This window comes from Caloenas nicobarica, chromosome 5, assembly GCF_036013445.1.
Source record: "Caloenas nicobarica isolate bCalNic1 chromosome 5, bCalNic1.hap1, whole genome shotgun sequence".
Taxonomy (NCBI): Eukaryota; Metazoa; Chordata; class Aves; order Columbiformes; family Columbidae; genus Caloenas; species Caloenas nicobarica.
This window is the reverse complement of record NC_088249.1, coordinates 35,700,373-35,728,032: the sequence shown is the minus strand read 5'-3', so window position 1 is coordinate 35,728,032 and position 27,660 is coordinate 35,700,373. Positions and strand designations below refer to the sequence as shown.

Genomic DNA, 27,660 nt, shown 5'->3' with positions numbered 1-27,660 from the left:
CTATACCGAGCTCATACAGGTAAGATTTTACCAACAACTTGTAATCTGGTCAACTATTCTTTGTATTGCTATCCTGTCTATAGACTAGAATGTCTTCCAGTTACCTATTATGCAAATGCAGAAATATTCCTAGAGAACCTAGTGTTTAAATAAAATCAAAGGACAAGCAGGAGGCACAAGAAAACATGTGAAAAGAATGGAATAGTTGAAACATAAGCATTTCTCTGCAGAATCACAAATAGATTATTGGCCTAAAGGTTCAGGCAATTTTTCACACAGTCAAAACAGTAAACCTTGCCAACCGCTAAACTCCCAATCAAAGGCTTAAAAGCCCTTCAGTACAATTACTGTTGCTTTCCACAGCACATACAGAATAATAACATGACAGGCAGAAAAAAAGAAAAAACCAAATACTGTATTTTTATTTTAGCAGTAGAACATCTTATATAGGTATGTTAATTAAACTAGAGAAATATAACCTAGATGCGAAGTTTAGTGGAAAATGACACATAGCAGTCCACCAGTGTTTAAAGGTCTCTTGTTGAACAAAAAGTTATAGTCTGCTTGAAGTCTGGCTCTACCCAATAGTTACACAAACAATCTATAATAGAAAGAATGATCATTTTCCTTACATAAACAGGAAAGTAGGGAGGAGACTCTAAGTACACTAGAATATAAGATTAGAATTCAAAACTTGACAAGTCAGGAAAAACAACACATTAGAAGGAGGAGCAACTAGCTACATAACAAAGTCAGCAGATGCAGATCCAGGGTTTTAATGAATGGTGAATGCCACCAGACTGTTGCAAAGAAAGCAAACCGCGTACTACGATGCATAAAGAAGAGGCTGTCCTGCAAGGCATGAGAAGAAATCGCTCTCCATACCTAATCATCGGTAGAGATTCATCTGGAATATTGTCTCAGTCTTGGGCACCTCACTTTCAAGTTGATTTAAATCAGCTGAAGGGAACCCAGAGAAGTGTAACAACAATGAGGGTTAGAAGACACAAGAAACTGCTCATTAATTTTGGATAAAGTCCTTCAGAAATTCAAGTCAAGGCAGATATCAGGTAAAGTGTCTGCTCTCCTTTGCAGTAAACACTGTCCATGACCAAACAGCAAATCAAAACCAAATCTGGTAATAAAATCTCATTCCTCTCAACTCCCTCTCCTATCCGTTAATACTGGTGCCTTCCTTCGACATAATTTCACATGTGCAGCTGCACAGAATGATAGTTTTTGGCAAAGTCACTTGCACTGTAAAATGGAAAAAGCAATGGAGGGAATACTTTAAAAGAAAAAAGAAAAAACACCACACACAACCAACCTGAATTCCAGTATCATATAACTTTAAACTACCTCCTTTTCTATACTTCACCACCACATGAAAACAGGAAACATTGCTCTACCATTTCTCATTGCTTTTCCTCAGCAATATTAAACACTTTATGAGCACAGACAGTCCAAAAGGAACACTGTGTTGGGCCATAAACTGCAGAAACGTATATTCTCCAGACACATATTAAAAAAATACACAGATGGCAGCAATACTGAAGATAGTTATAATTACATTTTAACCAGTCATTTTAAACTAAAACAAAGTTGTGCCTTCTGAGAATAATTTTTAACAGCCACACGAGAAGACAAAACCCTCTAATTTTGCCACTGTAACGACACTTAGCAGTTGAATTAACTGCCTTTTATCAAAACTATTTTTTGTTCAGTACTGTGGAGTGGAGGGATAACTGAAACATAAGCAATCTGGCAACAAAAAAATGGGTTTATTAAGCTTTAGCAAGGGCAACGAAAGAACTCTGGTCTGTAAGTCACCTTTAACCATTTCGTTTTCCTAATTCAACAATAATACAAATTAAAATTCATTCCAAACAGCAGTGTTCACGTATATGTGAAATTCTGACACTTTTTTTTTTAAGCAGGGTATTGTAAGACAAAGGGTAATACTATAATATTGAATTTGAAAAAAAAAGCTATAGACTCAGTTCTGGACATGAAAATACTGCTGAGTATAACACGGGGGCAAATCTTAACATAAAATGTTTCATTTCACAAACTCTTTGTTACTTAAGCTGATGAAGCACATTGAACAAGGTTAGGTATTCCTCTTTGCACCAAAAGAGAATATGTTTGAAACCAAAAGTTCTGATACAGCTAGCACAAACATCATTTTCTAATGCTGCTTGGTTCACCAATTAATGAAGACATGAACACCAACTTCAATTTTGGTGTGGGGGGAGTGAAACGTCTTGAAGAAAACAAGAATTGTTCTTTACTAAAAGAAAGTCAGTTTTGGAAGTAATTTTCCTGATTTAAGAAACAAATTAACTACTGTTTTCCATGGCTCAAAACAAAGTTAGGGCTATTCACTGTTTCTTTAATTCATACAGAACAATAAGAGTCAGCAAATTCTGCAATATCTACATTATTCTAAATATTATGCCTCTGTGGATAATGTTCACAATAGGATCAGCATAAGACACTAGTATCTTTTCATCCTACTGAGTTAACAGAAGGACAACTCAGTTTCTCCAAGAAGTTGGTGAATTATCTTAATAAAATTCTGCAGGTTCAGAAGTCTTCTAAGCAGACAAACTGTTTTAACCTTCCTGCTGCTCCCTAGAGAAATATACAGGCTTCGTGAAAAAAAAGCACCAAAGCTGCACATATGACAGTTAAAAGGAAGGAGGGAGGGAGAGAAAGAAACAAAGCAAGCGCAGCCCCACGCTGACAGGAGAATTACTTTATTAGATAAACCTCAACCTTTTGCAGAAAGCTGATGGCCAGGAGTTCAGCATGATGAGGCAGAAATATAAAGATCCTTCTATTAGCAGTTGGGAAGGGTATTAAAGTTCACATACATACATACACAAACACAAAATATGCTTGAAACTTGAGCAACAAGGCACTTCACATAAATATCAGCAGCCCAACAGAAAAGGACCCATGCTTTCCACTGAATTCTCACCACTAGGAACTGTTTGAACCACATCTGGCCTAAATATGGCTAGTAAAAGTATGGTAACTCAGTTCCAAAATGTTTTCTTCTGATAAAGTTAGCTCCTCATTAAAGAAACACATGTTTCAATGTGGTATAACATTTATTTCTCTTTTTAGAAAACTTCAAAGTGGAACCAATTCTCTAAGTTTGGAAGTAGCTAAAAGTTTTTCTTATTCTAGGGCTAAACAACTTGCAAAGATAATTCAATTACTGTTTCTGTAACACTCATATTAATAATACTTCTTAAGAGCAAAGTATAAAAACAAAGTTTGCATCTCAGCAGCTGACTTCCAGATACAGACAAATTCACCTGGTAGTCTAATGAATTCCCATGGTTTTGGAAAAGCCAGCATACAGTTTTGTTATATACTGTCACAACAAATCAACTATCCTTTTTTTTTTTTCTTCTAAACTTTCTGTATATTTATTACCAATTGAAAGGGTACTGGCATTTAAACAACTTTTCTTCAGAAATCTTCCATTTTGGAATTTGTTTAGCTCTCCATAAACTAATATTTTCAAATATCAGAACAGCAATAGCAAAGGTGCAGAGGAGCTGACAAGCAAGCATCTACATGGAAACAGAATAAAACTGAACCGAGGACCAGACCAAATGGAAATACTTGCTTATAAAGAAAGAGAACATTAACAGTCTGAATATTCTGTCTTTGCCAACAGAAGCATTTCAATCATGAGACACTTTACTGCAGAAAACTGAGATTATACTATTAAACACACATAACCAAAGACACTAGAAAAGGGAGTGCAGATGTCAAGTAATTTGCACATTTAAATTGGTTTTGAGAAGAAAAAATTTACACTACCTAAAAACAAGTATATGTTTAGCTAAACATTTGGCTTTCCAAAGCAATGAAAATCGGGGGTGTAAAGTTTACAGAGTAGAACGCATGAAGTGAGTGTGAAGCACTGAAATGAAAAATATTAGTGTGAAAATAAAATTGACTAAGACAGCTTTAATTGCTGTCGTTATCAATAGTGATAAAGTGAACTTTTAGTTTTTAAATGGAGCATGTGGCATCTAAACGGGAAAAATATTACCTGTGGAAATTATGGGCTTCTTGACTACTGTTAACTTACTTAGCATAGCAAATAAAAGCACTAGAGAACAGTTACATAAGGTTTGCCTTTCATTTGCACTATAAATCACAAGTGAGAGAAGAAAGTCTCTCCTCCTAAGCTATTTCATAGTCTCAGAAAGAACAATTTAAAAAAAAAAAAAAGAAAAAAGAAGAAAGATACTATTATACATTTGGTGGTAGTAATGATAACCACAGATCTAAGAACACAACCCAGACAAAAGTGTAAAGGAGAGCCAGTGTTGTAATTTGATTCGCCTTAGGGATTTACAAAGCAAGTTTCATCTTCAGTCTTGATTTGACATTTAAAAGAACGCTTAAAGCATTTTGGTTTTGCAACTGCCACTTTCACAGTGCTTTTCCATGGAGATGTCTAGTCAGCTCCACACATTTTCTCAAGTACTAACAACTAGAAGATCAGGTTCTATAAATGACAATTTTTATAAGCTAAACAGTTAAATCTCAAGAACAATTCTAGTCATATTGGGTTTTAGTTTTAGCTCTTCACTGAAATGGAGACATCATTTCTCTTTCAACCAGCATGAACACTAAACTGGTTTTCCTCAATATCACTTACTAATAATAAGTAGTTTCCTATGAATATGGAAGAAGAGAAGAAAGAAAATCCAAAATGTATTTTGTTTTCTAGTCTTTTTAAAAAGGCTACGGATGTCGGGAAACTAGACAGGAAACATGTAGCACTGATTACTGCTGCTTGACTATGTAATGTGGCAGACAGCATCAACACACATTGTAACAGAAAACATTCCAATCCAAATGCTCTCCAGTGCAGCATGCTCTGAAACACAGTAATGTAAACATTCCATATAGCTTTACATATTCACTCTGTTTCAAAAATAAAGGGCGCTTTGTTTGATTTATAGTCAAACTGTCCTTCTCAGTTTCTATCAATCACTTTTGATCTGACTGGCTAGTTTCAACCAATCCTGACCAAAAAAAAAAAAAAAGTAGGTTTTGGTCATGGCTGTGTGCAGGGAAGGTGAAATGGGGACCCTGCTACATAGCAGCCCAGGGAGGAAAAAGCTTCAGAGACTGTTCAGTCAGGAGTACAGCTGCGGGGTGGCCTGTCAAGAGACCAGAAGTGATCCAAACCTTGTGCTGCCTCTTGCCCTGGCATCATTTAAAGAACCGTGGGTGGAATCAGGCCTAAGTGAGGTGGAAGAAGTGATCAAAAAAGGAAATCAGGCATCATATTTCACTTTGAGAAACTACTTGTGTTTTACTAATGGCCATACATAAGAAAAGAAAGTTCTGTGTTTCTTTGTACTTTACAAAAATTTAAAAAAAACATTAAGTCAAGCAAAAATTTACAATCACAGAACACTTTTACTTACTCCATTCAGTGGCTAAAATGGTGCCATTCCATGAATATGTTCAACATTTTTTTTTCATCTCAAAAGATGAATTAAGCTTCCATTTACTACACATTATTTAAATTTTACACTGAGGATGGCAAGCGTTACTTTCCAATGAGCGTCTACACGCTGCTGACAGACATAGTGAGTGCTTTCTGCACAGCAATGACCCCATCCTCCCAGCATCCTCACATCTAACAGCTCTCTTAATTCCCATTTCACAAACTGAAAATAGAGGTGCATTACTGAACAATGACGATCAGTTCTGAGGCAGTTACAGTCAGCTTTTTTCCAAATACTTCATACCATATAGAGCTATTTGGGTCTGAAACAGCTCCCTTTAAGTTCGGTAAAAGCCATGAATGGCACTTTTGCACATCAAACTCGATACCCTGACACCTTACAAAGTAAGCACCTTACATCTTAACAATTAAGAGTGCTCTCCCCTTCTCCCAGTTATTTTCAAGCCTGCTCTTTGAAGCTGATTTTTCACCATCCTCCCCGGACTGTTAACACCAGATGTACTGCTCCAGTAACAGTTACAGCTAAATAGATAATACACAACCTCCTTATTTCCGATTGCCTTACCCAACTACTCAAAGCTTTTCACCAGACCTTTTAGCCACAGCCAAAACGATTGTCTTCAACTTCAGTCCTCTACTCCAAACCTTTTTCAGAGCCTCAGACTGAATCCCCCTAGTTGTTGCCCAACTCAGTATTTAGTTGCACTGATTCTGTCATGAAATAAGTATTACATATTGGCTCATGTGTCCAACATATTAATGATCTAAATCACTTTGCAAGCTTACTAATGTTCTTTTAGTTTCAAATTTGTATTTATCATTTTCTATGTAAAAACATCTGAAATAATTCCAACAGTTATTTACAATGAGAACCTTGGATACTCTGTAACCTCAGTAGCAGAGGTTAATACAATGTATACAACAGCAGACTTCTACCCAGTAGACACCAGCATCTGCAGATCTGTAACACTGATGTTGGGGTTTGCATGTTACTCATACACAGCCTTGCCTGGTAATCTGTTTTTGTAAGAACCAAACCCCTAGCCAAGGCCCTCTCAGAATTCTTAACTAATAGAAGTTACTACAGTTTATTCTGTAACAAAAAGTTAACAAATCTTTAAAATACTCCAGAAAAAAACCCACAAGCAATGTGTGTTAAAGATGATGATAAATGAAAATACATTTGGATTTCTATAGAATAAATTGATAAACCTAATCAATAGGTGAATAAATCGATAAACCTAATCAAAAATATACAAGCTTTCACTCTGTGTACTTACATGTAATTACATGGACCTTTATAAATATTTTATTTATAAGGTAAGATATCGTATGGACCAATTAAGAAAAAGCAGAGCTGTGATCAGAGCTCAAGTTCTTGCCCAAAATCCCAGAACTCCTTACCAAAGCGTATCACAAAGGTATCACAAATGCCTCAAAGCAAACACATTAGCTTTAACATAATGGAAGCCTTTAAATGTTTGAGCTTTATTTTATGGCAGGATGCATTAGGATGACAATCTTAGGCTACTTCATATTGTCCAACTCTAAGACTTTTGTGAGTATCAACACTGTCTCTCTGACAGTAAAAGAGGGTGGCAGCCTCAACTATCAGAGGCTCTAATCCAGTTCAGCTTCACCATTTTAATTAAGGAGGAGGGGGGAACATGAGGTGTCTGAAGAACAGAGAAATAGAGAAAAATAGTATCTTCCCACAAAACTTCTTTCCTTTTTCAAAGGACTGCGTAATATTTTCCCAAAATATAAGAGTGTACACACTTACAATAATTCTTTCCTGGCTTTTTAAAGCACTCTAAACATTATTGGGTGCATTAACTAGGATGCTATCTTTGGTACCTGAGCTTTAAAGGCACCTATGTAGGGTTTAATCTTTTCTATCAGAAGTCTTTAGAAATTACACGGCAGAAGGAATTCCTCTAAAAATAAGTCATATCCATTGCTGGTATGATAGTTGCTGTGACCTCAGGAGCAGCACAGGGAAAAGGCCTCACCAGTCTCACTCAAGTTCCTGCTACAGTTTCTCTCTTACACTGGAATGACAAACAGGTTACCCATGCTAGGAAATACTTCCAGGAGTTGAGTCTCAATGACATCTTTCGAGTTGATATGATCCTTCATGGATCATATAATGAAGGAACACACACACGCTTACACAGCTTACATCTTCTAAAGTACTTTTCAATCAGTTCCACCAAGTCCCTGCATTAAGTGTCTGTGTCTTCCTTTGTATTTTATGGGCAAGTCCACAGACAAGGATTTGCTGAGCTGCTACCTTCATTTCTGCATTAATTAGCATACATTATCTGTCACAAAAGGAATTTACGCTGCTCCAGAGCATAAGGCCTTTTGAGATTTTACAAACTTAAGTAGAAGGAAGAGTGGCCGAAAAAGATCTTCAGCTAGTTAGAGTTTGCGCTACTTAGAGTAGGCATTGCATTAGAAGGGAACCATCAGGGTAAGCAATATTTAATGGCAGAAAACCAAAATATAAGATTAAAAAAAAACCAACACCAAAAAAACCCCCACACAACAAAAAACAAACAAAAAACCCCAACACATTAGAAATAAAATTTAAAAATAATTTAAAAAAAAAAAACACGAAACAACAAAAACACCAAGCAGAACAATTACTGTTCCCCCATTTCTCAAGTATTTTCCAACTTGTGTAACACCTGCTTGAAGATGCCCGCTTTTTCTGAATTTCTTCTTCCTGTCATTTTCATTCTTCTCAGATTTTATTACTGTAAGGCAAAAACTTAAAGGGGGAAGAACTTACTGGTATTGAGAACTCCTCTGCCAAATACTTCAACATTGATGCTCCTCTAGCCAAAAAGTTACTCCTCTCTGCCAGGTTGCCTTGCAGTTTTGTGTCAAACTCCTTTCTGACAACTGAAGCAACAGAGTCAATTATTATAAGTTTAACTTTCTTTGAAATAACTTCTTCTTCCAAAGACATAATCCTAAAAAAAAAAAAAGTCATTGATAATATTATTTACACAGTAAACCCATTTTATAACCCTTAAATTGTTTAAATAAAAGGTTTACTTTAATAAGCTGAAAGTCAGCCCCTCCTTTTCCCCCTCACACACCACCTGCACTAACATCTGCATGTATTGAAAAGATCTGGAAACAAATCTGAGGCTCCAGTGGGCCATATAAGCCAGGGCAGGACCTCTCCCAAAAGAGAGGAGTGAAAGAACCTCTAGTCAGCAATACTGTGCTGTACAACCCCCGAATGGCAGACAGCAAGTTAACTGGACATTGAAACTCTGCCTTTTTGCTCACAGTAGCAGCATCTCATTGCCAACACCAGAATCCTTGCTGTCTGTCTATGCAGAAGGTCGAATCCATCTCCGTACACCTGCAAAGACAGTACGCCAAACCTAATCCATTGATAATATGCTCTTAGCTGTTCTCTGATAAAGCTGCACTAGAAGAAGAAATTATTCTTCGAATAATTCTCCCACTAATGTAAAACACACAAGAAAATGCTAAAATATAATTTAAATCACATGAACACTCTCCTTTAAAGGCTTACAGGGATCAGAACATACAGAAATTGTCTATCAAAAATTAGAAACATGAACTGGATTAGTCACATGCTATGAAATGAGAAGAGCAATGTCAGTCTTTCTGTAGCAATTTTATTGTGTTGGACACCATACTGTTACCAACATGAAAAGGCCTCAAATAAATTAATTACTCTGCATAAAACTTTGATACAAAACAAATATTACTATAGACAATCCAGTCCAAATGGTCTTTTTTTTTTAAACTCTGGAAAAGGATACCTTTTCAGTACACTGCCACAGGTCAGGTCTCGATACAGGTGAACGCTACGGGTCATGCAGAAGAGCTTTTCATCTGAGTCAAAATACACAGGGAATCTGTTTCCTGCTATCTCAATCAACCTATCAAAAAAACAGAAGGCATAACACTACAAAAGGAAAAATGTGGGATAATAAGGCATCGACTATTCACGAAGCAAATAAAGCAAACCTCTGAATGATAAGCAGATTCCACATAATACTGGAAAACTTGTTCAAATGAGAAGCATATTTTAGCAGCCAGAGTGAAACACTGGAAGTCAGAACAGTTATGTTCTCTCCCCAGTGGTGCACTAGGGAAAGTCATCATGTGACTGTACACAAAGAAACAGCACATCTCCTGTGGAAGGAAACCGCAAAGTTTGCAGTTACTGGATGAAAAGTTCTTTGAGTTTCGTACAAGAGGTTCCACTCAATGGCCAAGCATTTTCCTTTTTTAATTATTATATCTCGATATTCTTTTCATTTCAACAAATGTACTCTCCAATTCAAACCATCTCCCCTTCCACCTTTATCTTGCAGTGAACCTTGTGGACCTTGTGTCACCACAGAAATTTAACAAGCTGGTGACAAACAGAAGATCCATTAGAAGATCCAGATAATGTGAAGGCAGGACTGCAAAAAACAGAGCCCAGTTTGACTGCAAGTACTTATACAAGCAGTACATGTATGGAAAGTATGCCTGCCAAAGTGAAAATCTTTTCACAGATAATCTCTCCTTAAAAACAAGAACAAGGTCATTTGGACAGGAGACTTTTTCACTGAAACCATTTCCATTGTGCCAGTTACCACTTTCTAAAAAGGGCTTATAGAATCCTAAGAAAAGATACTTTTTTAGATGATAGAAAAAAAAAAAAATCAGCATTATGTCACAAAGTGGCTGAGGCTCCAGCTGCCAGGGAGGTACCACTGAGCATCCATCCATTCAGACAGCACAGGTATAACTGCCATGACTGGATATAATGAAATGACTAAACAGTGTAAGTGGATGCTTCACTGATAGAACTGAATGTGGGATTCCATGGGTTCTCCATTACCTTATTAGCAAATTCATGACCCTTCAAAACTTTGAATTACAAGTGTAAAGCATACCACTGTTTATTATCAGAGTAGACTAAAGAACCGTATCAGATCACTGGTGATAACAACAGAAGACGACAGAGGAAGTTGGATATTTGTTGTGAAAATACTTTTATATTCAGAAACTATGCTCTGAAAAAACCTCTTGCACAGACGTAAAACTAAACAATTTAGTGGTGAGAGGCTTACACTTTCAGTTAAATGAGATTTTGGACATAAAATCATTGAGGACACTAAGCAGTGTACATTTTAGAAATGCTGACTGCCTGTAAACTCTTCAGAAGTCAGTGGAAAAGAGTTCCACCCCTCTGAACACAAGGCAATTTTATCTAGGTCCTTAAATAAAAGATCCAATAATTTAACTTGGAAACTCATACTTCTATGAGCACTGCAATTTTTTTCTGTAATGAAGATTTCATTTTTCAATGAAAGAAGATATGTTATTGTTTGTATTTCAAGCAGATCTATCCTACCACCTGGAGAAGAGTGTCATCTAGTGGATGATACCTGTCAGCACAACTTACTGGTTATCTTGATGCTTTTTATTTAGCCCCCTTTCATTAAAACCCAAAATATTAAAGTTATTCTAGAAAAAAATCTTTTAATCCCTTTTATTTGGTTTAAAAATAGAAACACTAAACTTGAATGTTAATATACCTATCCTGAGTAAGCAGTTACAAAATAGCCTGATTCTCATTCATTAAATGCATTACTTCTTACATCTAAACTTGTCCTGCAGAACTTCCAGGGACAGAATCTTGACTTTCCATTTGCACAATTAATCATGCAGAACATCTGGGCAACAGTGATCTGTCATTCAATGGTTTGCATGAAATGAAACTTCAGTACACTTCCTAACAGACATGCATATCGCAAAGAACACCATTATACAGACTGACTTAAAATGACACATCAAAATCTTGCTGAGATGGCGGTACTATTCACAGAGCTCCATGGAGGTTCAAAGTTCTTTAAGATCTAAATCCCATTTGTCATAATGAGAACAAAAACTGCACAGAACATGTTCTCTGCAACCAGGGCAAAAGCCCATGGAGTAGAAAATCCCTGTTTGTTCTCAGCTTGCATTCACAGAAATTTTTATTTAGTGTTTTTCACAAGCAATAAGTATGGCTAGAGAGAAAAGCAAACCAAACAAATTATTTTCAGACTTTCTGAATAAGTCTGGAATGTTTTCAGTTAATAGTGCCAAATAATGCCTCCTTTAACCCCTTTAAAATAAGTGGCTATTAAAAGAGTATCTGCCCTCTTATCTGATGTGCTTAGAACAACAACAAAAAAAAGGCAAAAAAACCCTATCACACACAGAATCTCTTCTACTTGCCATTTATTAATAAAACAGGATTACAGAATCATAAGAAAATTCAGGTTAGAAAGACAACTCAGGAGATCTCCAGCCCAACATCCTGTTCAAAGCAGTGCCAGCTATGAAGTCGGAAGTTATTTGAGGCTTTATCTAGCTGCATCTTGGAAGCCTCCAAGGTTGGAGGCAGCACAACCTCTCTGGGCAACCATTTCCAATTCCTGACCATCCTCATGGTGAAGAAGCTTCTCCACGTGTCAGCACAGAAATGGATTTCTATGTATGCCTGCCATCACCCTGCCACACACTGCTGTGCCATCTTCTTGGTAGCCTCCTCATTGGCCATCTCATCCTTCGTAATAATGTTATTTTTACCATGTTTCTTTTCTACATCCTACTCTGTTTTCAGGAGCTTCATTTTCACATTCACCTGTTTTCCTTTTTTTAGCATTCACCTCTAAGTCACAAGTCTTAACTCACCCATTAAGTACTACCCTTTTTTACTATCTACATTTCAGGGACCTGAAATAAAAATTAAGTATGTAAAAAGGGAGCAACATATGTTGCAGAGCCATTGCTTGAAGCCTTTTTTTTTTTAATATATATTACACTTAGAGTTTACAGTAATTTAAACTTTTGTGAAATTAACTTGACAAAAACAGAGTTAGAAGCCCCACCTTCTCACCCACGATAACTTCAAATGATAAAACAGTGCAAATACATTTGCTTTGATACTCCAGATTCAGGCCATGGATATAATAACTACTAAGCAATCTGAAATATATAAATTATTTCAATGAACCTTTTTCTGCCTATTTTTCTACACAAACAAGGATGAGACTACTGTACTTCTTGTCATACCCCAGATCCTTGATAACTTTTGAACTCACTAATTCCAAACAACGGTGACAAAGGAAAAGACATCTCAAAATCATCAAATCCTCGTGGTTGAAAAAAAAAAGTTGGTAGCTAAGTAAATTAGAGCTACCTTTAAGGAAATACTGCAGGATTATATCAGCAGTTAATATGGGAAGAGTGGTAACCAACACATGCATCCATCTGTGACTCTCAAGCAGACACCACAGACGACGCCTCCTGCCAATTCTGCAGTCAGAAGACATTGTAAGTGCATAACTGAGCAGTTTAGGTTGCACGGGCAAAGCAGGAGATACTAGAAGAACCAGAGATGCTACAGAAGTACGCGAATATCATACTGCACGGCCACAGAGGATATAGGAGAGATGCGAGGTTCCTGCAGAAGGAAATTGGAAGTGCAGAAGTGCATGGGGCCCCACTCAGCAGAAACAGGACAGAAATCTGAGGGAAAACTTGCTATGTCTGTCCTACTGTTCACAGAAAAATCTCTGCATCCTTAAAACCTTCCTGCTAACTCCACAAACTAAACTGCAAAGAAAGATTTCAGGTGCAGGACTATCAAGACCATTTATAAATTTGGAGCACTCCATCCACATTGTCATACCACAGCTGGGATCTGCAACATCATACAAATTAGGAATGTAAGCAAACCATTCTATTAAACTAATTTAATCATCTGTGGAACAACTGCATATATCAGATGAATGCTATGGTAGTTACTTTAATAAATGCTTAATTATTGCTCAGAAAATAATCAAAGGCTCCAAGATAAAAGGTGCTAAAGAAGTTTCAAGTGTGTATTTTAGAATTTTGCATCTTACCTTTCAGCACTGAATGCAGACTCTGTGTCAATGTATATAACAGCCCCATCTAGTCCTCCCATGCTTACAGGCAGCGTAGCCAGAACACTCATCATAATACAAAACTGAGTTTTGCCACAACCTGGTGGGCTAGTTATCTGGAAGAAAAAAAATCAGTAACATAAACAAGAGATGTCACATTTATTTCACTCTATTTCTACTTTTAACTAAGACCCATCAGCCAGAACTCCTCAAATTCTGCTCTTCCAGCTACCAAAGGAGGACACAGCCACAAAAAGATAGAATGCAGCCCACAAAGAGCAACTTGCAGTTACTCTTGGATCTGTGCCTTGCAGTCAAAGTCGTGCACTAAAGAATAAGTAGTTCTTCTTCACACATAGCTTTATGCTTGTACTTTATTTCTTTGACATCCTTTATTACCTCTCATATTTGAGGCCCTCTGTTCCACCCCTTATGTTACAGATCTTCCCTAGAGCCACCACTAGTTCTCTTCCATCTCCTTCTCTGTGCTACCTTCTAAAATGGAGCCAAATTAGAAGATTCACAGTTGACATTCAGGTGACATCAATGACCTTTAGAGCTGAAAACAAAGTCCAGAGCTCATGAGTTCACAGATGCAAATGACTGCTTAGGAATCATCATTACTTGGGTCACAACCAGGTCTCCCTTGGAAATCACAAGGATAATTGCTTATATCCTGTGAAGACAACGTTCAATATGAACCATACATATACAAAAGACAGATTTTATCTGTCCCAGAGACTACATTCTGTTACGCAGCATGTGTTTTGTCATTTGCATTAACTCCCTATTACTATATATCAACATGAACATCATTTAATGATCCAGAGCAGCTTGCCAATTTTAAGGTCTCACCTGTGCTTACTGAAAGCCTACTGCGGTTAAGCAGTACTCAGATGACGCTCAACTTGTGTGAAATGGTTCCAGCATGATTTTGATCCAAGAGAAAAACCACAGGGACCAAAAGAATACATTGTTTGATGAGATCTCCAGTGTCTGAGAGCAATATTCTCTACCAGAGATGGCAGTATGCTGTTCTTTATCCACTGCAGATCTTGCAGAGATTGTAAATGAATGCTGGGCTCTGTGTTCAGATAATCATATGTTCATTACTACCACAGTGGGTCTTTAAATACAGTATCACATTGTCACTGTTTCTGGGAAGGCAGATCATGACACCTTAAATACTAAGAGGGTTGAAAAACAGCAAATACAAAGTTTAAGGCACTTAAAGACTTTAGGCACTAAAACCAGAGAATGATGGGTTCATTCTGATGCTAGTAGGGACCAAGTAATAATACAAGATACAAGTAAGCCTCTCCAGGGAAGTTAAACTGCAAAATGAAGCACACCTCCTCAAAACACCTAGTACTGTCAAAACAAAGGCTTAGATACAGAGCTGCTGGTTTAAATTAAAAAAGAAACCTTATAACAGATAGACACTCAAAATCAAACTGGTTTTTGAGCCTAAATGCACAATAGTTTGTTTTTAAGTATAAACACCCTTTTACCACAAGATACTACAGTATTGCTATGGTTCCATTTTAAGCAGCAGTAACATCACTTAAATCACAGAAAATCTACAGGGAAACACTGAAGGACTGCATTAGCTACTGTTAACAGTTGGTTAAAAGACCTTTAAACACTTTTGTCTTTAAACAAGGCCTGAAAACCAAGCCATATCAGTCAATCTACTTGAAGCTTTAATGTAAGAGAAGCATTAGATGATTTTTCTTTAGAAGCACACATTGCATTTAGTGAATTATAGATCAGGAATCAGTCATATTTATGCAATTATCTGTCCTCCATCCAGTGTACTTAAATTACAAAATATCATATCAACAAGAGCTGCCACATTTTAATATGAACCCAAAGCATACATACATAAAAAAATGCAGAGGCAATACACATCCCTTAGACTGTGATAGCCAAGGAATCTCATCAGCTTTTTCTAGTTGAAAAGAAGACTTGAAACGAATAAGGGGAGGGCATCAATCCAGTTGTTAAATTAAAATGTTTGGACAACTGTGAGGAGACCTCAAAAATGTTTGTAGTTTCAGCCTTGCCTGGGAGGTACGTTGGAATCAACTTTTATTTCAGTAGCTGATACAGGAGCTAATTCAGCAGAGATGCAGTAAAAATGTCTGAGGATACGAGCATCATATCAGCGAAAGACAGGGAATCTTGCAGAATTTCTATTCCAAAGACAACAATACTTCATCTTTTATCAGCATAACTTTAAAGGGCATTAAAATGGGATTTTAAATAATCCACAGTGAACAATTTTAAAGAACTACCACATTTTAGTGCAGTTACCATTGGTTCAGCAAGTGCTTTGAACAATACAGTACTAGTTAAAAAAATCCTCTAATATAATTTAAATCAAATGTCTGCAAAAAGTTTGCTTTCTTTTACTCTAAATTTGCTCTGAAAAAAAAAAAAAAAATTGAGTCCACCCAGATAGAAATGTGAGGACTACAACAGTTTTTAATTTATCTCTGCCTAATAAAATATACTTTTATTTTTCAATAAGCTATATATCATTTTCTATGGCACATCTGTAGGGCTTGGATGAAGTCACAAGGAGCTAATTCTTCTTCAGCTACCGGGGGATTAAACCCTTCAACATTCACAAAGTCATCACCATAATTTTTCCTTAGAGGAGTTGGCCAACAGCTCTGACATCTGACCACAAAACTTTAGCTATGATTTAATTTCCAACTTAAAACCTTATAGTGGTTTGGGAAAAAATGGTCCGAGACAGTGTAACACAAACCAAATCCCTCTGGCACTCAAAACGCAAGCAGCTTTGGCTGTAGAACATACCACCACAAGTCTTAACCCTGTGGCTCATGTACTCAAATTCCAAGTTTCCAACCACCCCCACTGCTGGGTAAAGTAACAGGAAGACAACGATTCAGCTGCGCCAGTCAGGAAGTAAATGCTGCACACTTCTCTCAGAATATCTGCCTAATCACAGAAAGACCAAAGGGCAATACACTGGTCAGCTGTGCTCCAGTAAGTTGCAAAAGAGCAAATTAAAATTATTAAGTTCCAAAATCACTTGAATCCAAAAAGAACATGACCTGAAAGTGTTTGCAAGCTGCAGTACAGCATCAAAGCAGCAGCAGCAGACACTTGATAGCTTTATACTAAAATTTCATCTAATGATCATGCTGAAGAACACTTGCAGTGCTGCCAACCTTTGAAACTAATTCAGATATCATGACTTTTGCAAAAATGCTTTTAAAAATCTCCAGAAACAAGCTTTAAATGAGAAACTCAGTTTCCACATCGTTAATTATTCTCTGCCTTTACCTTTGCTGAGAAACCCCTAATACATGTTCTAATTGCTTTCCACGTTTAGTACCTAAAAGAAAATAAAAAGCAACACGCCTTTTTTTTTTTTTTTAAGACACCTCTAATCTCTTAAGTTGGTCATCTAATTTCTGGAGTTTACCTAGTTCTCTCTATAATATTTCTAATTAATTGGTTATTACGCATCAGTATTGTCAATCTGGCATGAGGGTGCAACGAAGACCAAGCTACTTGCAGTTCTGGTCTCATCCTCTAGATGACTTGTACAGACTTCAGCATCTCAGTCACTTAGTGAGGTCACCTACTGAACACAACTGCATTAGGCAGGTCCCTGTATTTTCAACCAAAATATGTTAGAATATAAAAAACTTAACATATAAAAGTGTTGGGATTTTTTCAGAAGAAAACTTAAAGTGCAACACCTTTCCTGGCACAGCACTTTTCATTTACAATCAGATAAAAGTTCAGCTTATCTTTGAATATATTAATTTTCCCCAACTACCTTTAAATACATTGATACATATGGAGTATGACCATTCTTAAAATAGAGTTTAGCAAGTTTCCCAGATTTTCTCATATCTAAAGAGATAAATGTTTTAAGGGAACACTGGGGGGGGGGGGGGGGCGGGAAATACAGTGAGTATTGTGACAATCAACCAAGCTGAGAGGTATTACAGAGCACATAGCTCTGGAAAATTAAGCATTTGCATTATTTTACACTATCTCAGGAAAATGACAGTTGACAACCATGTTTTGAGATCAACTGCTTGTAGAATTTACTTTCAAAATTTAAAAAAAAAAAGGCACGCACACACAAAAAAAAAAACCACAACAAACACACATAAATTTAGAAGTCAAAGGTTAGCTAAACTCCAATAGAATGCCCAGCATGTCAACCACTGCTCTTCCCCAAACTCACTCTGGAGCAAGGCCAAGAACATGGCAATCAGCAAGCTGAATATCTGTCAGTGCTCCAGAGCCATTCTACCTGGTCTTCAGGCAAGAACACATCAGATGGACTGCACTGATAGCTGAATGATAGCTATGCTAGGATTAAGAAAAAAAGACAAATATTCACAACATTGTTATCAGCAGCTTTGTAATAACCCGTGTGGCTCTTCCAACCCAAAAGGATCGCATCCACTTATTTTTTTAATTAGGAAAAAAATGTTCCAGGATTCCTTAATGCAGACTTTTACACTCTGGCCATCTTTTACTCAAAATTGCCAAGCCATGGGAAAGCGGGCAAAATAGACTGGGTTATCTGGGTTGACCTATAGAAGGGTGACATCCTTATTCTGGGCACCACTCATGAGCCAGTCACAGGCTCAGGGACAAGTCAGCGTATCGCAGAAGACACGTCTCCATCCTACTTCTTTCTTCTACCCGTGCGGCAGTGCCTCCACATTTCAAATAAAGTAGCACAATTCAGAAGTTTCAGCAGCATAAGCATGTGAACAGCCATTCTCATCTCCACCAAGGAGAAGTCAGTGGACCAGATGGAAATCCCTTAAAGCCAGATCCTAGCTGCAAGCGAACATCATTTCTTTTCAAACACAGGCTGGGCTATTTCATCAGTTGACCGAATAAACAATAATCCAAAAGAAAAGGAATCAAACTACACCTACTGTGGCCACTGCTTTGGTGATAAAAATATTTTTAGGAAACAAAAATTCATCTCCTGCTGAAGGCACTACCCTCGACAGCAGTATAGTTACAATCTCAGGACCCTGCATATCCCTCTGCTACAGGAACAGCTCTTTCTTCTTCAGTGAAACTGAAATTACCTAGTCTTTTCTCCCAGAATTTAAAGACTAGCAGTACTCATCTTAATCTTAAGTTCTTCTGACCTAATTTTCTTATAGTAAATTGGTAGCAAACCTAGGCCTAAATATGAAGAGAATATTAATTCTGACAGACCAATGAAAGTTCATGGATGCATTCTTCAGCATTTTTATGAAGACTTGAATGGTGTATATTCCTGTATATCGTATACGAAACAAAATACTCAGAATCTTTAAAAAGTAATAGCCTCTCATTACATAATTTTACTAGAGCAGAAGCTGTTACAATCTAAACTCAACGCTGCTTAAACTCTAATGTGTTTTAAGTCACTATTGAAATAAGTTATTTCTATCCAAGATCAAAACGAATCTAGTTTGATTATTGGGTGTGCAAAAATGTATTTTCCTCATAGTAAGATATTTATAAATACTCACTTCTATTCCTCTACTGTGGCAACTTGCCACAGCAGACAAAGAAAAGCACTTGGTAAGGACCATTGAAGTGTTCAAGGAAAAAAATGGTTTAAACCTGTCTAAATTCAGAGCACAAAGCACACAATACATATTTTTCTAATCATTTCAAGTGCACAGCTGACTTCAGAACTTTACTTTAAGAGTGCAAGTACAGCCACATTTCATAAAAACTCTGTCTCTGGATTCTCTCTCTACCAGGGCCTACAACAGATGGATAGGGGAAAAACATAAGAACAGGGCACACATACATCGATACTCTCTCCATTATATACATTCCTCCATCTCCACTCGTAGCTCAGCAAATTTCTAAGCCAGAGATTGCATCCTTGTATTTTTATAACACCCAAGGACTCCTATAAGCATCTACACAATTCCTGTCTTTCCAGATTATAGAAACTATGTAAGTTATTATCACTGCCTGTGACGTCAGAGAGAAATCCAAGTACCAGAAGATGAAGTGCTCCCTTGTTCTTAAAAGACAATTCCGTGCAAAAAAGTAGCATTGCATACAAAGGCCAGAGAGCAACAGATTTATAGCGATATATATACATATATATGAAATTTGTAGCCTTGCCATGTATGCACATATAATACAGGCCTTAATTACAGTGTCTTTTTTAAAAAGAAAGCATTACATATTTATTGCATAAGTTAGTTACATTTTTATATAAAAGCTCTGCAAAGTCATTGTCATGCCCATGTGTTTCACCCTTTTGTCCTATTTGCTTATTGTACCTTCATGAAAAGTGATGACTTGGTAAAGTCGGAGGGAGTCAGAATTAAAAGGACAGACTCCTGATTCAGCACCTTGTGCTCTGACCACAAAACCACACTGCAGCTTTCCCACTGTAAAATCCAGTCAACAAATCTCACAGATTTCCTGGGAAAATTTTCACTTTTTTAAAGGAAAATAGAGTCATCAAATTTTTTAATTCCTTCATTTTCTTATTTACTTGACATGCTGGGAGGAAAGAAAGGAAAAAAAAAACCAACACAAAAACAAAAACAAAACCAAAGTGCAGCCCCTACCAACTAAAACCAAAAGCACTTATCCAATTTTTTTTGCATATTTTGTGTTTAAATACCTAACACAAGACAGTCCAACCTATGTGTGACTTTTGACTTCTAGTTGTGATCTGTCACTGTGGTAAAAATATATTAATATTAAACAAGTTACCTCTGTGAGGGATCCACAGGGCACTCCACCATGCAAGACTTTATCCAGACTATGTAGCGTGGTGGATAAAAAGGCTGAAGAGGGACTGACCGACTTCTTTAGTTTCATTTCATAAGCCTAGAACAGTAGGGGAGGAAAAAAAAAAAAAAAAAAAAAAAGAAAAAACCACACAAATCAGAAAACACTTTTTTAAAAAAAATGGAAATAGCAAATTGCTCACATTTACTTTCATCAACATAGAATGTCTTAATACTTGCCAATAAGCAAACTATTCCTATCTTCAGTTATAGTCCCCTGTTAGCCCATCATCCTTCCCTTGCATTTATATCTCATTTATAGGTCACAGAGAAAATTCAAGTTTGTTGTATCTCCCTCACCACAATATTAAATTATAATAAGCTTTTTATAATGATGTGCCAAAGGTTTTCTCTGCTCCTATTCAACAAGGTTTGCTGTAACTCATAAAACTTCAACTTTTAAATACGGAAACACTCTGTGTGTGGTTAATGACCAATGCAGGACATTCACATGAAACCTAAAATCAGGAAGTCCCTGGATTAACATTTGTTACCAATTAGAAACTACCTGACTTCAAGGAAAGGTTTGCTAAAGATGCCCAAGTCTTCAAACAAGTCTGGACTGATCTAGTAGCCATTCGTCATTTTCCACTTTTGCGAGGAAGACTAGTCAAGAAGATGGGACAGGTACAAGTATGGAAGTGAAAAGAGTTGAATTCCTAGAATTCCTAGTTCCTCCACTGACAGGAGGAAGTGGTCCAAGATCAGAAATCTAGTTCAAGAGAACTCTTTTCATTTGAGGAATTAATTTACGTCAGATAATGGTAATGCTGATCTTGAAACCTCAGAAGGTGATGTTTTCAAAAGAAACAAGTCTTGCTTGCATCTTGCTAAAACTGAGACGTGCCTCAACCACTGAGCATCCTAAACATCAGCAGTCTGATTTTAAAAGGAACAGTCTAAGATCTAAAGGTTGTTGTTCTAGTTATACTTGAGTTCCCAGAGGTCCCAGACTCCTGGCCCAAGAACATAGATTCTTGAAGCCCTGTCAGAGTGTCCCACCACAACCTGCCACGATTGACCACTCCAGAAAATCTGATTTCTCTAAGCCTGAGAGAAATGTAGGCATCAGATTTATCCGAGCCTTAAGAGAGTCTGCTGGGAATATGGTGCACCATGGAAGCACCTCCACAGGAATCACCGATAACTCAATAACTACACCACTGGATTCCAGATGTCTTGGTTTATACTTGTTGGGACAACAAGTGAGCATTTTTTAATGAAGTTGGTCATAAAAATTTCCAGCTAGGTCTACCAGCAGATTAAGATAAGATTGCTTGTACCTTATATACTACATTCCTTTTTTATGCTACAGTTCTTCCCTATGTTATGACAGCTAACAAAATAGCATCCGAAAAATCATTCAGACCTTCTCTGTTCTTCAGAAAGATACAAAAAATAGCTTTCAAGAACAGGACAATACAAAAACCAACCAATTCTTTCTCACTCAATTGGGATTGAAGTTTACATTCAGATTCACTTTAAGAGTGAATATATGTACTGAAAAGAAGGATTTGCAACATGTTTTAATTTAATCATTTTTTGTTTAAGCTCTGACAGGACTTAAATCCTGTAGACAGGAAATGAACCCTGTAGACCATGGAAACAATATTTTAGTTTAGCTTTCCTGACTAACATGGACCCTAAAATTTTAGCCAGCAATTTCTGTATTCAACCCACAAAATTAGGGTTGAACCAGACTGTCTTTCAGTAAAAAAAAAAAAAAAATTCAATAGTTAAATCAGGAGCCCAAGTGAATCAGAAATTACCAAATCCTTAGGCAATCTTTTCCAATGGTAACTTATGTTAGTATCCAAAGATGTTTCTTATTACTTCCCATTTCAGGGATTAATTTTTTAATTTATCTTCCAGCCACTGGATTGTATTCAGCTTTTTGTTCAGCTAGACTCTAAAGACCTCCTATATAATTTTTTTTATACTCAGCATATAATGTGATCAAGTCACCCCTTAACTAACTTCCTCTCTGATGAGCTAAGTAGGCTTCACTCTGTACTTCATACTGTGAGGCAAGTTTTCCAGAAATTAGAGTTCTACTGTATATCTTGGCATAATCTCAAGTTTTGCTACCAGCGCTTCTAATGTTATATCTGGATAGTATTTTTCCCTTATTTATAAGTCCTATTATCTTTTTTTTTTTTAAATCAAAGATATTATCAAATCTTCTTGCTACATCAATCATAAATTTACATCAGTCACTCTGATCTGAAGTCCATTCGAAATCCTGTGTTTGCAAAGATTCAGTCGACATTCCTTAAAAACAGCCAACATCCTCTGTTTCGGGACATATAGCTCTGTATTGTATGCACTTACATAGCTGGTCATCTGTCAGCTGGCTCTGTATTAACAGTCCTTGACAACTGCTGTTTCTTATATGCCAAGCTTCTTGGCAAAGAAATCTGATTGAACAGTGACGTGTGGATGACAGGCAAAAATAAATTCTAGAAGTCTACTTAAAACTTCATCTGTCTTCAATATATTGATGATTATTAACAGTTATGGACAGAAAACTAGTAATTAGCTAGGTTTACAGGATAAGCTATATTAATTCTGCATATTGCTAACTTTAATGCAGTATCTTTGTGAATTTAAAGTTTCACAGAGTTACTGCTACAATTACTATGCCAATTACACATAATAAACTTTGATTTGGCTTATTTTTCTGAGGAAAAAAGCAGGCTGCATTGAGACAGGTCAGAACCGTCCATGTCCTCTCTGTTCTAAAAAGACACCGTTTTTGACATCTTTTCACCTGAATTCAAAAAAGAAAACAAAATCCAGCCACTGCATTGCAGTTAACATCTGTTTCCTTCTTGTGCTCTCCCTAGTCAGGCCACCTGTAGCCTAAACCACACCACAGCTCATTTACGTGTATGGAAAAAATCCTCAAGAAGTTATTTTCAGGATCACTTCACTTCTATGCACCCATTTTATGTCTAAAAACAATATTTATATTGAAATTCTTATTCTTGCTTCACAGAATCACAGAATGTTAGGGACTGGAAGGGACCTCGAAAGATCATCTAGTCCAATCCCCCTGCCAGGGCAGGAACACCTAGGTGAGGTTACACAGGAAGGCATCCAGGCGGGTTTTGAATGTCTCTAGAGAAGGAGAATCCACAACCTCCCTGGGCAGCCTGTTCCAGTGTTCCAGTGCTTGTATTAAACGATGTTAGTTTTCTTTTTTGAATTGCAGGGTCCAAACTAGAAGCTATTTTTATACGCTGGATTGCAAGAGGGAATACTGTATTTCACTATTGTACTCAGAACCGATTCTGCAAGCCTGAACAATCTCTTGAGGCTATAATGCCTAATAAAGGTCACTGCATCAAACTAAAGAGCCTCAGAGATGAAAAATTAAAAACAAAAGTATTATTTAATTGTGCAATCAAAGAGAAACATCACAAACCTCCCAGGTAAAAGATGAGTGACACTGTTTAGCTTTTTCCCAGGTATTGCGTTAAAAAGAGAACAACACAAGTACACTTACTGTCTGCATTTTGGGAGCACAAGCTCGGCTGACTTTACAGAGAAGTTTCTGCACATCATAGTAGCTCTGTCCCGTCACCTTCATCAGCTCCAAGAGGGAAAGACATAAAAAGTCCTGAAAGAAAACAGAACAGTTCAGAGAGCTCAACCTAGAAATCAAGACTGGCTACTAAACTGATGCAATTAATGCTCAACTAGTACACATCCCACAGGTTTACCAACTCTGCCATGTTATGCGCTATTTTGCTACACCTCTCATACCTTTCTCTGACACCAGTATATTACATGAAATTGTATTGATATTTTAAAGGATATGGACTCAAAGGACCAAACATTCAAGAACTGTGTGATAATGAAGATAACACCTTTGTGTCCACAAAAGTCTTTGCCTACCTGAAAAACATCCAAATTACATCATGTCTTCTAGATTGCCATCCCAGGGCTAGATCCTGTATTTATCACACATACTACTGAAATATATAGGGCCTCTTGGCTCTCTTTAGGTGAGCATTCATGAGAACAACTTCAAAATGTACTGCTGAATCAACCCGTAACTGACAGTTTAATATCACAGCACATTTGCACACTAGATTATGTGCTATAAATGTGTTTTTGTGAAGTGTTCACGAACAGTTGTCTTACTTCACACAAGTAGTAGCTGAACACCCCTGTTAAAATGAAGCACCTTCAGGTTTTTTAGAAAAGAAGGTATATATAAGTTTAAATGTTTTAGTTAGGCATCCATTGTTTTAAAACTGTATTTTTACAAAGCATCAGGCCACATGAAGCCTGAAATGCCCCCTACTTTACTGAAAGTAAAGCTCCCTGTAAATAAAACTGCAAAAAAAGTAAATAGCACAGGCATTAAAACACAATGCACCCCCACAGAGGAAGAAAACAAAACACACTTTCACCTGACAGGTAGTGATCTGATGGCGACTCAGCCTTTCACACAGCTCCTGAGACAATCTTGCTCTTCGCAGTTTCTTAGTAGCCATGCTCCCCAATCTACAGGGCAAAGAAAAAAAATTTTGAAAGATGCTTGGAACACAACTATGCAGACAATTCCATTCACTCCCTGCTAAAGAGAAGTATGTGCATGTGTGTATTTATACCCATATATAAAAGTTAATGTGATACAGACTTCCCATTAAGTCTATATCACATTATATTACCTCTCTGAAAGCAGTTATGTTGAATTATATATCCTCATATTTGATCACATATGAACAATTTCTGGAACATAAGAAAGCTGGAAATTACTCAGTGGTGAACAGAACGAGAAATCCTCATGCTACACTGCACTGGAAAGAAATAAGGTCGTCTTTGGATGCTTAAGCATGAACAGTAATCACAATAAGTACTCAGCCCCAGAACATTTACTGCTAGAACACAACACAGTCCTGGTGACCCACAATTCACGACAGATGTTAAAAGAACAGGAAGGACCTGGAAACACTAGAAAGACTGAAAGGCTGGAAATACACTTTAGTATGAAAGACTCAAGATGGTCAAACTAATCAAACCCATCTCATAAAGTTCAGGGTAACAATTTGTGAAACAAATACACTTCATAAAGAGTTCTTTAATTTAACCAACAGTGTGAAAGAAATCAGAGGCCAACACTAGGCACATGAAGATAAAAACTACAACAAAAATATTGTTTTGTTGTAAAAGTGAACAAAAATACCACTGGATCAAAGCAGCAACAATTGTGGTACATTCAGTCGCTTAAGCAAATTGTTTTTATTGAGATTCCTGCTTAAAGAGTATCTGATTATTTCAGATAAGCCTCAGGACTATTTTGCATAGAAGACAAGATTCCACTGCCACTATGAATTCTTGTCCCCTCAGCTATTTGCACTTGCCCCCTTATTTTTTTGTCATTCCATTCTACTGAACAAAACTCCACAGGACGGTATTCAGCTCAGTATAACCTAAAGCAGGTGGTTCTTCCTGACCTAGGCATATGTTCAAGGACACAGCTGTTTCACACGTATTATTTAGGCAACATTCCTAGTATTTATTTAGCCAGAAGTTTAGGCAAAATAAAAAGGTTTTTAAATAATGTGAAATTGCTACAACTCTTGCAGATGCACAGGCCACCACATCCTCGCAAGATGGAAACTATTGCCCCCTCCACAAATCCTCTTGAGGCAGGAGAAAAATCAAGCGCTTGCAGAGCTCCAGGTTCCCAGCTGTGTTTAACAACCGCCTGTCACGCGAAGGTCACACCCTGCCCGGGGCACAGCGGCGGGTTCGGGGCTGCACACACGGCCCGTCCCGCGGCAGCGGAACAAAGCCCGGGCACAACCCCCGCACTGACCCCGTGCCTCAGGTGGCGGCCGCGCCCGCTCTGTGGGGCCGGGCCGGTGGGGAGGACACGCGTGAGGAGAGAAACACACGCGGTGTCGGCCCTTACACCGGGTGGCCCGGGTGCCCTTGGCCTTATCCCCTCATGCGCAACGAGGACGGGAACTGCCGACACCTGCGGGCGGCCGCGGCGGCACCGGCGCTGCCCTCCCGCCCCATCGCTCCGAGACCCGCAGCCGCAGCCCCGGCCCAGCCCGCCCTCGCTCCCGGCAGCGCCGCCGGCACCCGAAACCTCGCTCCCGCCGAAAACCGGCCGGGAACAACCCCCCGCCGGGCCGGGGAGGGAGAAGCCCCGCGCACCTCAGAACTTTTTCAAAGGCTCCCCGCGGCGCGCGCGAAGAGGCGGGGCCGCGAGGCAAGGCTCGCACTCGCGATTGGCTCCGCCCCCACCAATCCTCCGCACCCGTGAAGGCTGGTGGCCCCGCAGGGCATGCTGGGAGTAGTGGTTCCTGTGGGCGGGAAGCGGGAAGCGCGCGTCGGGCGGCCTGTGGTGGCGGCGGCTGAGCCCGGGCCCTGCGGCCTAGTGAGGGCTCTGCGGACGCTGTGCTGCCCGGGGCAGCGCCTCTCCTGCAGCCGGTCCCTTAGAAAAGAAGTAGCTTTGGGGGCCGGAGCGGCGTTCGGTGTTTATTCGCGCTCGTGAGTGCGTCCCTGAAGGTGGGAGCCGCCGGGCCAGGCTGGGGAGGGGGAGTCAATGTCCCTGTAAATGTCCTTGCTCCAGGCGGGGAGACCTCGAATGTAGGCTTTCCCAGGGGTTGCCTCTCATGAGTGCTGCCATGCTTTACCCTAGAAATTCCCACCATCGTCTGTGCACAAAGCACCTACAAAATGTGAAAGTCTTCAGCAGGAAGAGTGCTATACATATATTCAGTAGTAAAGAATATTTGAATGCTTATTCCTGTTTTCAGATTCAGGCCTTACAAACATCTGGTCTGCTGCCAGATCTGAGAGAAACCTCTTCTGACTGAAGAAGCTGTTGCCCTGTAATGGGAATGTAACCGGGAGAGTCAGTTGTCAAACGTGACTGACATGATTTCACTAATGTCTGTAGGGTGAGTTTTCCAACTCACTCTAGTTTATACTAGAAAGTACTGAAGTTAGCATTTTATATATGTTGTCTGCGCAATCTTCACAATTTTAGAAATTAAACTAACTGAAGAAAAAAATGGACCAGTGTTACCGAGGATGTTGCCTGAAGGCCGGTGTGTTGGGAAATGCCTGGCAGGGGTTTTGTCTGCACTGAAAAATAAATATAACAGTGAAGGTGTGAAATACAGAACAGCCACATTTCCAAACTAGCAAACAGGAGAAACATAGCAAGGAGCTGACTGTCGTGAAATGCCCAGCAACCAAAAAAGGGCCAGTGGAATTAGTGTTCCATTCACACCGTGAAGGGAGCTTACATGCCCAAAGAAGTCCAGAGGATTTAAGGGGCCAGCCAGGGAGTAAGCAGCCTGTAAAAAAGCAACTGGGA

The 27,660-nt window shown here is 38.3% G+C and overlaps 1 protein-coding gene across 1 annotated transcript in view; it reads right to left on the bottom strand.

Moving 5' to 3' along the window:
• The window catches only part of RAD51B (RAD51 paralog B), a 398,407-nt gene extending 371,902 nt beyond the window's left edge, over positions 1-26,505 (bottom strand). Inside the window, exons 1-7 of the mRNA XM_065636030.1 lie at positions 26,490-26,505; positions 24,731-24,824; positions 23,818-23,931; positions 20,233-20,349; positions 13,459-13,595; positions 9,325-9,444; positions 8,310-8,493 (exon numbers count right to left, since the gene is read on the bottom strand). Of these exons, the coding sequence (XP_065492102.1) occupies positions 8,310-8,493; positions 9,325-9,444; positions 13,459-13,595; positions 20,233-20,349; positions 23,818-23,931; positions 24,731-24,814 (756 nt within the window). The 5' untranslated portion in view covers positions 24,815-24,824; positions 26,490-26,505. The remainder of the gene's footprint in view (positions 1-8,309; positions 8,494-9,324; positions 9,445-13,458; positions 13,596-20,232; positions 20,350-23,817; positions 23,932-24,730; positions 24,825-26,489) is intronic.
• Between the last annotated feature and the right edge of the window lie 1,155 nt (positions 26,506-27,660).